This window comes from Varanus komodoensis, unplaced genomic scaffold (assembly GCF_004798865.1).
Source record: "Varanus komodoensis strain SLA01 unplaced genomic scaffold, ASM479886v1 scaffold5, whole genome shotgun sequence".
In the NCBI taxonomy this organism is placed as follows: domain Eukaryota; kingdom Metazoa; phylum Chordata; class Lepidosauria; order Squamata; family Varanidae; genus Varanus; species Varanus komodoensis.
The window spans coordinates 34,444,458-34,457,999 of NW_025336087.1; the positions used below are offsets into that span (position 1 = coordinate 34,444,458).

At 38.6% G+C, this 13,542-nt stretch overlaps 1 protein-coding gene across 1 annotated transcript in view; it reads left to right on the top strand.

Annotated features, from left to right (window-relative positions):
* The window catches only part of PRDM6 (PR/SET domain 6), a 105,853-nt gene that overhangs the window by 77,722 nt on the left and 14,589 nt on the right, over positions 1-13,542 (top strand). The window contains exon 5 of the mRNA XM_044446493.1: positions 3,907-4,249. Within this exon, the coding sequence (XP_044302428.1) occupies positions 3,907-4,249 (343 nt within the window). The remainder of the gene's footprint in view (positions 1-3,906; positions 4,250-13,542) is intronic.

Consider the following 13,542-nt stretch of genomic DNA (forward strand, 5'->3'; position numbering starts at 1 on the left):
CTTTAAAGGGGCAGGTACCCGGCCGTCTCTTAAAGAGGCATTGACCACCTCCAGGATCCAGGTCCCAATTCCGTCCTTGGCTTTCTTAAGTAGCCAAGATGGGCATGGGTCTAGTAAGCAAGTGGTAGGGTGTACTTGTCCAAGCACCTTGTCCACATCATCAGGCTGCAACAACTGAAATTCATCCATTAATTGTGGACTCGATGGCATCTCCCCAGTAGAATCTGATTCAATAGCAGAGACAAGCTCGTGGCGAATATGAGCGATTTTCTCCCTGAAATGCTTGGCAAAGTCGTCACAGCGGGCCTTCGAGGGTGGCACAAGATCTTTCTTCGGGCCCGGATGTATCAGCCCCTGCACCACCCGAAAAAGCTCCACCGGACGGCATTGTGAGGAGGCAGTGGAAACGGAGAAGAATTTCTTCTTCGCCATCCTCACTGCCACAGCATAGGCCCGATAATGGGCTCTTAAGTGTGTTCAGTTAGAATCACCCTGTGATCTCCTCCACCTACACTCTAGACGTCTCCCAACCTGCTTCATCGCCCGTAATTCAGGTGTATACGAAGGAGATGAACGGGCTCTGCCAGGTGGGAGAGGACGCTTGGGGGCAATCGTGTCAATAGCCCTGGTCATCTCCTCATTCCACAGTTCAACCAGGGCATCGACAGGATCACCAGCCTTGTCAACCGGAAAATCCCCCAGAGCTTCCAGGAATCCATCAGGATCCATCCGGCTCTGGGGGCGGACCAATACAATCGGGTCCGCACCCTTGCAGAGGGAAAGGCCGCTTTCGAGCTCAAACCTTCAAAGTGATCTTCAAATGATGACTGAAAGGCACATTATAGATAGATCAGTATGCAAATAGAATGGACTGCTATATACCAGGAAGAGTGGAAGACTCTTCCTGGTATATAGACTTGCTCAGTGGAAGAGTCACATACAGTAAATGTCAGATGTTTGAGAGCAGCAGTTGGGTGCCCATGAGCAGTGGCAAACAGAGAGCTGCAAAATAAACGCAGAGTCGCATGCAGCTTCCAAGCATTAGTCTGGCCATTCCTGCTATATACATTCTAGTTGAGAGAAGATGAAATCAGATACATATTTGATTTCTGGGTTATGATATGTTAGTTGCAAACAAAAAATAGCGAACAGATGTAAACAGAGCAGCCATCTGTGACTTAAAAAATCAGCCATAGCTATTAACTTTTCTGTACAATTTCTTTAATATGTCAAGGTCTGAAAGTGGTATCACAATCCAATCTATGTTTATTCAGATGTGCCACTGAATTCAATGGGACATAGCCCCAGGTAAGGTTGTACATAGACCTGCAGCTTTGCCTTTGCATAAGTCCAATTGAAGACTACATAAGAATGTACTATAAGGTGGAAATCCTATACTCACTTACATAGGAATAAGCCTCATCAGGGAGATTTACTTTTAAGAAGACATGCATAGGATTGAACTGAGAATAAATTTTTTGTATATATTTGTATAGGAAGTTTACTTTATACCATTGCTTCATACGTATAAATTTGCAAAGTGGAAATAATGGGAAAATGTAGGTGTAAATTGTTGCTCTTAAAATAACATATATGCTGCTAAATTCTTGGGGCCAAATTAGGCGGGATATTATTCTTACAATTTCTTATGAATGCATTCATTTTTTTACCCCCGGTAACAGAAGCTGCACTGGGACTCTGGTAGTCACATGGAACTTTAATAATTTGATCCCATCTTGGTTCCAATCTGGATCCAATCGCCTTGCCTACTATTTGGTTTGGAAGGGACCCTCCCATGGATTCAATAGTCATATACCATCCCCACTTGCAAGTAGGAGCTATGTTCTACTTGCATGTGAATACAGATCAGAATCACATTATGTCTATTTACTTTCCAATTATTACTTTTTTACTCAATTAGCAATTGATTGAACAATGTCACATTTAGCTGGGCTGTTAATTAACTGCTTATAAGGAACACACTGGCTGGGATTCCAAACTTCTAACATAGGGCACTTGTACCCATGCAACTGGGGTTCCCCAGTTACCATGAATCCACTAATTCTTCTTTCAGTTGCACCTACTGTTTCAACTAAATTATTCTAGAGTATTCTTTGACTCTCAGGTATAGGTTATTGATGGAAGTAGTAGGGGATCATGGGAAAGAACTGCAGTAAAGAGGAGGTATGAAAATCCTATTGGCAACTCTGGTTTTACTTCTTTGTATTCAGGCCATTCATTTTGCATGGGAGTGCAGTGATCTCTGGCATAACCAATTGGAATTCTCAGACTTCAGCAGAAACAATCATAGGAAAGTCCAAGGTCGGCTTCACCTACAACTAGACTGAGGCCCTTTTCCATGTAAAGCATTCTCCTCTGTGTTTATTGTAGACCTTCCTAAGCCAAATCAAAGTTTTAAAAAGTTCAAGACTGCTTTCCAAAGAGAGCATTTTGTCTTCTGATTCTGACTAAATATAGTTAAGAAATAAGCTGCTGAACAAGAAAACAGTTACCAGTTTGCTACTATTACTTATGTGGAGATGTTTCCAGATGGAGATGTCCAACAACAAAAGATGTCAGATAGCTCTCAATTCTTGTCTTCCTTAAAATTTTCTTTTTGTCAAAAGAAAAAGACAGACACATCAGTGGGGAAAGATTGGAAGGTTAGAAATGGAAGATGACATGTGGACTCATAATATTCTGTGAATAAGAATAAGGCAGGGTGTTGGTGGCATGATAAAAGTCTCACCTGGAAGGACCCTGAATCTGCATTACATGGTACCCACAAACTGCCTGCTTTTTATGGGAACCAAAGAAATTTCCTAAAACAACCAAGTTTGAACGAAGCTGAAACTCTTCCACTCAAAGCCATTGTGAAGTCTCTTTAGCAGTGGTTCCAAGAATGTGCATCACTATAGTCCTAAGGATTTAAAGCATCTTACATCCCAAGCCTAAATATGGATTCATGCTTAGCTTTGTTAATGTTAATGATGCTTACTTAGAAATACATGTGCTCAGATTTCATGGGCAATGGCAACCAGTATTTCATGTGTGGGTTGTTCACTTAAGTGTATCTATGACCCAGCCTGGAAATGAATTTTCACCCCATCAGGAATGAAGGGCTGCAAGATCTAGATTGTCTGCCTTTTTTCAACCCGTCTGCCCAATAAAATCCAGATAGATGTCATATTTATTTGTGTGACATCTTTAAGAAATTAGCTCTTACTTAAGTCAAAGAGGACTACATTGTCTTAAATGTATGTGTATACTTTCTGTTCCTCATAAACATGCTTAAAATTGTGTCAGTTGTCTGAAATGAAGTTATTTGTAGTTACGGTTGATACAGTAAGACATCACATTATCTTATAGTGAACTAACTTAACTCATTTTCTGTGTTTTTCAAATTCACAAACATCTTCACAAATGTCTCAGGACAACCATTGCTAACTGAGATCTTGTCTAGACATGCGATAGAATGAGGTGGTAGGGTTCTGAAGAAGCAGGGTAGACGGCACCATTTTTGAATGGTTAATATAAGCAGAAAGCATGACATTACAGAGAGATGTTCTAATCAAGCTTACTTCCTGTTGTGCTGGCTTTTGTTTATTTCCACATAAAAGACCATTTAAAAAAGAATTTCCAGCCCACTTTCTGAATATCTAGAGTTCATTGTATCAACTCAGAAAATTAGGATTTCACTTCCATCTCACGCTCCTGCATTTGTAGACCATGACTGAGTTCACTGTATTGGTTTATTTAATCTGCATTGCTAGTATTAAACTCTTATTCTGTCCAGTGCATGGAATGCAATCTTTTGGGTTATGTGTGGTTTTTTTTTTTTCATTTTTTCATACCTCTGAAAGCTTCATTGTGATGCTAAGAAAAATATTTTCCTTCTTTTCCTAGTGAATGTTCCTTCAACTGTAATGGAAGCCATGTCAAGACAAGATACCCTCCAGCCATTTAACAAAAGTAGTAAACTGCCCCCTGCCACTCCACAGCGCTCCATAGTATTTCCTCAGACTCCATGTAACAGGAATTTTTCTCTTCTGGATAAATCAGGCTCTATCGAATCAGGATTTAACCAAATCAGTGTAAAAAACCAACGAGTTCTTGCAAGTCCTACATCAACAAGCCAATTAAATTCTGAGTTCAGTGACTGGCACCTTTGGAAATGTGGGCAATGCTTTAAAACTTTCACCCAACGGATCCTCTTACAGATGCATGTTTGTACACAGAACCCTGACAGGTAAAATATGGGCATTCTTATTTCTGAATCTTCTCATTGTAAGTGCCATTGTTTTCTCCTTTTATCAGACTGTTACCCTTTTCACCAAAAGAGCATTATTAGGAAGGACCTGCAGTGCAATCCATCTGCTGCTGTATGAAACATACCGATAATGGACATAGGTTGGAGAGAGAGCCAGAGAGAGAGCGGGCGAGCGAGCGAGAGAAAGAGATCCCATATATATATGGGAATCTAAACACACAGATAAGAGAAAGTGGATCAGAAAAATAATCTTGGTTGGGTACATCTGTTAGAAAGGGGAACAAAGCAGAAGGAAAATATAAGGATATCACAGATGGAAAAAAGAGGTCAAGATAATTAAAAGTCATTCTATCTTTGAAAGATAATATAACTTGCTGCTCAGCAGCTGTCATAGTAATTTCAGGGTTCACCTATAGTGTGCAATGTGTATGAACTTAATTAAGTACTAAGAGGTAATGAATTGGAATTTTTTGCTTAGTACTATTTTTCTTCAGAGCATACACAGCCATAAATCGTGCAAAGCTGTCAAAAGGAAATACCTACTCCACCAGTGATGTGGAGGAAAACAGATGCCACTTATTCAATAAACTAATATCCACACAGAAGAAAAATGTTGACTAGATACCTCAGAGTCAAAGTTGGTTTGAAAGTTTGTCAATACAGAATTTTATGGCCATGAACTGAGGATGAAATTTAGCTGAACAAGTGAATTAAAATTTCAGGTACTCTGACCATTGCCCCTGTAGAGATAATGGAACTATTATTTATGAATCAGATCTGGTTTATTTGACAATTTTGATAGCTGGCAGCACAAACGACAAAAATCAGATTAATCCAATAAAAAGACTGCTTTGGCTTTTGTCTTTCCCTTAGCAACCAAGAGATGCTTTAATGAAACAACAGATTCTCCTGGAATAAACATTTTGGGTACAATCCACCAAGTGCTGCTGCCACTCTGCCCTAGTAGTGAAACTGCATTAATGAGTTGAACTGGAACACTTGAAAAACATTATAGCGGTTCACCAAAGTATTTCATTCTTGCTCATTGCCCACAACACTGTTATAGCACTATGGGAATTGTGACAAAGCATGTAACCTACTTGCATCACTCCACAATTTCAGTTAGTCCTCTGTGTTTGCAGCCCAGCAGTGATCAGTTAATTGTAATAGTTAACTGCAGGGGCAGTATGTGATGAGGCTCTTATACTTCCACAAGTGGTGGGTCCTAGTCATTTCTTGCACAAATGGAACACATGACTTCTGTAAGAAAGATTTAACACTTCTCAGAGGAATTCCCCAAACTAGTGGAAGTGATTCTTTTTGAAAGGAAGCAAGTCAGCATAAGGTCCCTCTTGTAAGCTCCACTGACGTGCTTTTTACAGAAATGTGTATTGCTGCTGGAAGCACTGAGTTTCCCTTGTATATGCAGTGGGTGCTGCTTGTGGAAAGGAGCCTGTGGGCTGCAAGACTCCCTTGCTGGATACTGCCCTAAGATTCTGAGAATTTTTAATTATTTTTTTCAGAAGAAAATTTAAATATTTTAGGTAATTATATAGTTTGTGAAAAGAAATTTGAAGGGTTGGCAGTACCTGTTGCACTTGCGTGAACATACAGAATTCCTTTATACTTACCCTATCCATGTCAATGGAGATAGTACTTCTGTATTCACAATAGGATGTGTTTGGTGCTGGTCTTTCCATTGAAAGAAAATAGGTGCTTTTGCAAGGTGTGGTAAGCTCAGTGTTTGCAGCAGATTCTTCCCTCCACCAGTGCCTGCAAAAAAATCAAATGAATGAGTTGAGGTCAATGTATTGAAATATGTAAAATGCTGAAAGACATCTAAAAGAATCCACAATGACACTTTCAAAGACAAAAGAAGTTAAAAGATTAAATAATATATAAAAACCTTTCAGACTCTTTGGTATAATGTTGGTATTGGCAGAACTTTAATACTACAGAATAGGTTTTGGTATTGTTTGCTACTTCTTTGCCATAATATATACAGTTTTAAAAATTTCAGTATAACATTGCCACCAATAAAATGTAAGTTCCCAGAGTTTTCTAAACATTGTGTTGGATTCAGACTTAGCCATAGTTATATGACAATGGTAATTGCTAATATAGATTAATAACATAGATTAGCCCTTTAGCCTCAGTACTTTCAGTAGGTCTATTTTGTAAACATGACTAAGTTTTAAACACAGGAAGTTAAGGGACACCAATGCTTTGTCTCTCTTAGGTACTTACATATGTAAATTAAGTAAATGAAAATGTGATGCTGAAAAATCTGACTAAAACTAAATTGTAAATATATGTTTATGTTTTAATCCCTGCTAACCAAGTATTCTGTCTTGACATTGTGCTGCCTGATTGATATTTGGTATAGTCTGGAGAGGCATGAATGCAAAAGATTTTTCATATTCTTCTAGGAAGAAAAAATATTTGCATACACATGGAGATTCCACATGTACTGGGGAAAAGAACATACTCAGAACTTTCTGCATTAACTGTAATCCAGCCCAAATATTTAGCTCCTATTTTTAATTCCCACCTACCTACCTGCTGCACACACACAATCTGTTTGTCCCTTTGAGGCATTCTGCATTTTTAGGCCTTTGACATATATCATAGGCAAGCAGGAAGAAGAATGTACCCTGCCGTATTTCCTTTAACCTAACAGATGATTATGCCATATGATGGTGTGGCATGTTGCGAGAGTTTGTGCCTGCACTTAGTTTAAATTTCTCTTTCACCAGATCAAGACTGTGAAAACTGCCTAGGCAGCACTGTTACAGTGCTATCTCTGTTAGTCTGAGAGGCACTTGTCAGAGGTAACCGTGCCAACATGCAGACTGGTGCCTTTTCTCCAGCAGTGGATCAGCATTGTGAAATACTAAACCAAGTTTATACCATCGCAGCATTCTCAGTGGAGGGGCATCCTTCATATTACCTGCCCAAGCTTTAACTGAGAATTATTTGTTTAGGGAAAATGTAAAGCATATGCCTTGCATACAGAAGGTCCTAGATTCAATCTCTGACATCTCCAAATAGGTATGTTTGGCCTGTTTGAATCCTGTTTGTAAACCTGGAGCTCTGCTGCCAGTGTACACAATACAATACTAGATGAACCAATATCTGGTAGTATTGGTATTGGATCCAGATTTAGTCGTACTTAGAGTACAACTGACATCAATGGGATGTAAGTCATTCTTAGTTCAAGTTCCATTAATTTCAATATGACTACTCTGAGTCTCACTAATTCTAGATCCAACCCTTAATATCTTATATTTGTGGGATAAGGCTAAGGAACTTCCAGACACAAGACCTAGATTTACTCTCTTTCTGTAAGCCTCATTACCATTGTCACCATGTGATTTTGAGAGGAAGGACAACTTTAATGCAGCTGAGCGTCATCCCTCTTTACATGGAAAGGAGCATACGAAGTGTTTTTCTGCCATCTTGCTTGAGAAACAGCAAGGTCTTAGTCAGCTGCATTCCTATTTTGTGATACTTAATGGATGTCTGTGAGCATACTTGTCCTGTTTTGTAACTACATTTTGTTGTGATAATTTTAAGTCAGATTAGTTGAGAGCATGCACATGAAGTATCTTTCCTTGATTTTTAGTAAGAAAATTGATGTTTCAAATGTGAAATAGCTTAAAATGAATGACATACAGGAGACTTGAATAGAATTCTGAAATCAGATGTTTTAAAGCCTTGGAACTGAAGTCAGAGTTTGAGGAATTCTGGCAGTTCTTCATCTAAATTAGGTCACAAGACCTCAAGACCTGTATAATGTTCCATGTGAATGTGGAACTACTATAGGATGATAAAGTTCATGTTCACATGTGAATAAGCTATGTAAGGTGGTTTGTTCACAGATAACGCATGGTGTGCCCAATAGACAATCAGATTCACTGTAGGTTGTCCCCTACTTCCTGCTTAGTTTTTCTGCCAGGTATAACAGATAGCTTCATGGCAGAACCCATCTTGTCCCTTCTCTCTACTCCAATAGCAATCCCTTTTGTGATTCCTGCAGCTTCACTTCCTCTTGAAGGAGATAAAATTGCTTTCCTCCGCCTGTTAAGGGACAGTGTCTTCAAAGAGCTGTACTGGTTCACCGATTGTATTTACTTATTTATGTATTTATTGAGCTAGAAATGTACACAGATTTCATGGTTGCATATATCCCTGTTTTAAAATAAATTCTTATTTTTGATAGGTGTCTGAAGTAACTTTACTCTTAAATGGGTGGGCTGCACTTACTTACTTTCCTGAGCACCTAGAGGCTCAGGGAAAGGTAGAGGTTACTGAAATCCTGGAGGACTGTGCAAAGGGAATGATGCTGCTGCCATCCTCTTTTGTAACCAATGATCTTTTTGTGACTGCTTTTCACTTGATAAGTTGCCAAGTGAAAGTAAAGCCTGGCTTTTTTAATGTCAATGGATGGTGCCTGCTTTGACAGCAAGACATTGCCAGACATTGACCAGACCAGGCTTTACATTTAGGGCACTGCTGCTCCAAATTGCACATTTCTGGCAATAAATAAATGAATAAAGGTGGTGAAAAGTGATTTTCAGAAAAAGTGGAAAGTTCCAGCATCTTCAAAGGTGCTTGTAATTGGAGAGTGATGGTCAGTTCAGAGGACCATTTCAGCACTGGATAGCATGGCTCTCACTGGCAGTGGCCTGAGTACACCAAGCAGGAAGAGTGAAGGGATTCTGCCATTCTTGCCAAGCAGTTTACTTGATGCTTCCCATGACCCACAGTGGAGTCAGTTGCTTGAATTCAGATGACAGGACAAGTCATCGTGGATTTAATAATCCCTGCAGCAAGCCATTGGTTGTCAGGGTGGCTTTCTGGGAAAAAACAAGCCACTGTGTTCACATGACAAATTCTCATCATGCTGGTTATCAATGATGGGTTTCCATGTTATGAAAACCCAGTGGCTGTCATCAGTTCTCAGCGGATACTGCAGTATTGCTCTTGAAGCAGCAGGAGAAATGGTCACTGTTCGGCAAAGGAGTGGAACATGGCCTGCAAGTGCTTTGCTGAGGTGGCAGCAAAAATAGCATTGAAACTTGACTAGTCCTAAGCAAAAACTTCAACCCTGACTGCTCTTTAGAAGGCCAGTTACTGAAAATGAAACTCAAATACTTTGGCCACCTAATGAGAAGGTAGGACTCACTGGAGAAGAGCCTAATGCTGGGAACAATAGATGACAAAAGAAGAAGGGGATGGCAGAGATGAGGTGGCTAGATGGAGTCACTGAAGCAGTCAGCGTGAGCTTAAGTGGACTCTGGGGGATGTGGAGGACAGGAAGGCCTGGAGGAATGTTGTCCATGGGGTTGCGATGGGTCAGACGCTACTTTGCTAAACAACAACAAGCAAAGGCGCATACACTAGCAGGGTTCATAATCAGTCCACATTCATGATAATAGCTTTAACCCACCATCATTATGACTGAGGAGAAAAAGGGTGGTCTTTCCATAGTCCTCAGCAGAAGCAGTGGTGGATTTGTATATGCTAAAGGCATGTCATTTCTACTAGTAGACGCTTCATATGCCTTTTTTGCTATGAGGTTTATTGTGTGGCATTGGGTTATGAGTACGATAAGTGAAACTAGACTTGCAAGCAGAAACACTGTGAGTGACTGGTGTCTTTCACAGAGGCATCCAAGACCTGTAACAACATTGCAGATTGCAGATGCTTTTTGGGATGCATAATTAATAGTTAAGTGTGGAATATGAAGGTGGGTGGGGATATTCTGCAGATCTGGAACATATTCAAGAACAGGGATATACTGATGGAATTCTTGTTTTGCCTGCTTTCTGTAATTAAAAGAGCCAAGATTCAACTTACAAGCAACTATCCACCTTTAAAATAGATGCTATGTGCAAATGTTTAGTTTGGAATTTCTGTTCTGATTCCAGCTAATAACATTTTTTATGATTCTCATTAATTTATAATTCAGTGCTTTCTTTTTTGTTGACATGTCTTTTAAGAAATGATCTGTGATTATTTACTCTGAATAGTTCAATACAAGGAAAAAACTAGCATTACCCTGACATACAACCCACTGCACAGAGGTAAAAATATCCTCTGCTTTTTATAATGGGTTCACTAGACAAATGCAGGAATAACTGGGGATCTTGCATATCAGAAGTGTGCTTATGCTCTGCATTCCATAGTTTGAAATCTAAGGGAAAGGCAATATATATGAGAATTGAGTTAAATAGCTTTATTTATTTTTATGAAAATGAACATTTAGTGTTTTTAATGAAGTCATGGAAATAATATTTTATGCAATATCAAAGAGGCAACTACTTAAACTCATGCTAGATATACATGCACTTGTGTCAAGTCCAGGTTTAGATGCACTTTTCTGTGAATTTGATATTAATTAGTATTTTAAAACAATTTTGACCATTTCGGTTACGTTTCCTCTTACCCTACAATGCACCTTTTTTGTTAAATAATTTGTACTTCTCCTGGAAAATAAAATGAAGGAATGAAAACTTAAAACCCATCCAGAATTGATTGGCCAAGGGGTGTTCCAAGTCCTTTTTGTTTGCTTTTTGCCCAGTTTTTTGGCCAATTGACCCACTGTTCCTTGAACCAGGAGTCAGAAATCCCTTTTCTCTTCTGTTTTTCTGCTGCAGAAATTCCCAACATTCCCATTTGGGGGGCTCCAGAAAGGGGTAAGCAGAAGCCTTCAATCACAGTGAATTGTTTTTTTAAGTTATTTTATAATTTATTTTTAACTTTAATCCAGTTTTTATAATGATCAATTAAGTTGCATCTATTTATTTTTCTTTTTTAATTGTCATGCATACTATGCAATAGTATTTAATGGATAGTGTGTGTTCTGAGTCACCTGGATATTTCCTCTACAGTTTTATATGCAATTTGTTTTTATATCTGTAACATATTTTCATTTTGTAGATAGTCAAATGCATAACATGTTGATGGGATGACGCATGCAAGTATACCTCAGGAGATACATGCTTATCAGTGTCTAATCTTGCAGTTACCATGAAAATTTAGTGATTTGAAAAACAATTTGAAAAGCAATTATGATTCTCGAATTGTTAGGCACTGTTATGAATACAGTGGCTACTTAAATTTGTAGTTTTCTTGAATATGCCCTTTCTGTACACTGTTTATAACAAGAAAATATTGGATCCTACATATTCACATTAAACCTTTGAAGTAAAAAAAAATTTAGGAAGTATCTTTATTTAAGATTTGTTTTTCTGTTTGTACCATGTTCATGAAATATTTGAGAATCATATAGTGAACTGAATGCAACATTATTGTTGCGTAATTACTAGATTGTAGTTAATATTGCAAAATGTCTAGAAAACATTTTAACTTTAGAAACAGTAACAGATTTATTTTTCTGTTCCTGTTTTGTTAACTATGTTTAAATATGTTCTCAAAACCCATGTGACTCAGCATTTTTCCTATACTTTTAAGTAGTATTTACTGCCACTTGCATTCTGTTGTCTGTCTATTACCATGAGCCTCTAAGTTTAAGAGATTGCTATAAAAATACTTAAGATCCCTTTCATCTTCTTCAGAATGCACCAGTTCCATGGAGTTTGAGCATAGGGGTAATGAAAATGTAGTTTTGAACCAAGTTCCTGCTTTCATTTTTGTCTCGTCTATGGCTGTACTAGGCACTCCTGGAGAAATCACTGTCTCCAAGCTTCAGCAACCCCATTTATAACAGGTTATTAAAACTGAATGGAGCTATTCACTGCAATATATGTAATTATAAACATTATAAATGCATATAGTATAAATACAAATGTTTTCATTATTATTAAGGTTCCAGTAGGATCAGGTGCAATCTTAATAAACCATCTTAAGATGACCATCTGAGTGTATTAATGTTAAACTTTCATCGCCTTAACTTCTGCCCTGTGTTATTATCCTATGACCACCATAAGAATCTGTTTCATAGTCATTCCTTTTCTAAATAATCTGACATCAACTCTTTTTTGACACAAGCCAGAGAAAGTAGTGCAAGCATAATAGGATGTAAGCTGTTGACTGTGTATGCAAGTCTCATTGGATTTATATGGCACTTAGGCACTCTTATTTTGCACTGAATAGCACAGATTGTGAGGGAAAGAGAAAGCTGGAAAGCACTAATTGCAGGAAAAAGCTCCAGCTGTATAATGTTTTATTCTCCACAAAATGTTTTGAACTGAGGTTTTTTCAGGACCTCTCTTAAACAACTGATTCAACCTTTAGCCATGAATTGTCTTGCAGTTCATTTTCCCCATTTCTGGTTTGTTTCTCTCCTGCCCATTTTGCTAGACTTCATAGTAGATTTGTTCTAAGGCTGTTCTTACTGGATACTTCTATTTCAAGACAGACAATACAAACAAGTCAGGTATAAATACACTTCTGCATTCTGACATCATGATGTGTCATGGGTTAAATAAGCACAGCTTCTATTCATGGTTTGTACCTGGTTAAACCATGCTCTAATTGTGGGTATTGGTTCAGACACAGTGGCTGGGTTCACTCATCACAACCCTGCGTAATTTCTATGGGGTGGGATTTATTGGGCAGGGGGTCATTATGCTTGACAGACAATCCAAGTGGCTTCTACACTAGTGTGGTTTCTACCCTCTTTGCTCAATCATCCCACTGATGGCATATATCCCATCACACCTAAAATTCAGTCACACATTGGATGTCTGGAACCACTCCTGCAGCTGTTACTCTTTTCATGGGCTCTGTGGTAGCTGCACATCAGGACCATAGAAACCATGAAGCTAGGTTTGGACATTTGGAGAAACCATGGTGAAATGTGCAAACCATAGAACAGACCGTTGTTTCTTATCATGGTTTCTTAAAATCAAATACCATGCTGAATTTGGATGGTATGACAGAACCTGTCCAGTAACAATCCAGATTTCAACAAACCACACCAGGTCATAGTTCTGTATATGATCTAGGCCAACGTTGTGAGGCACTTGCTACTTTATGTATTATGTTATGTCCACATATTGTTTGAGATTCTTTGTGTTTCTGTGTGGTATGGCATATATTTTAGCACTAGACTTGATTTCTTTAGGAAGGTGTCTCTGTAGGAAAGATTACCAGATGTGTTATTTTTTAGGGCTGTTAAAACTCCTTCAGTAGGATTCAGCTGTTACAAGAGCCAACATGTACTTCTGTTTTGCTTATGTGTCTGCTTAGTGGACAGAAGTGGACAAGTGAAGCAGGTTCACTAAGCCAATTTCCTCTCCACC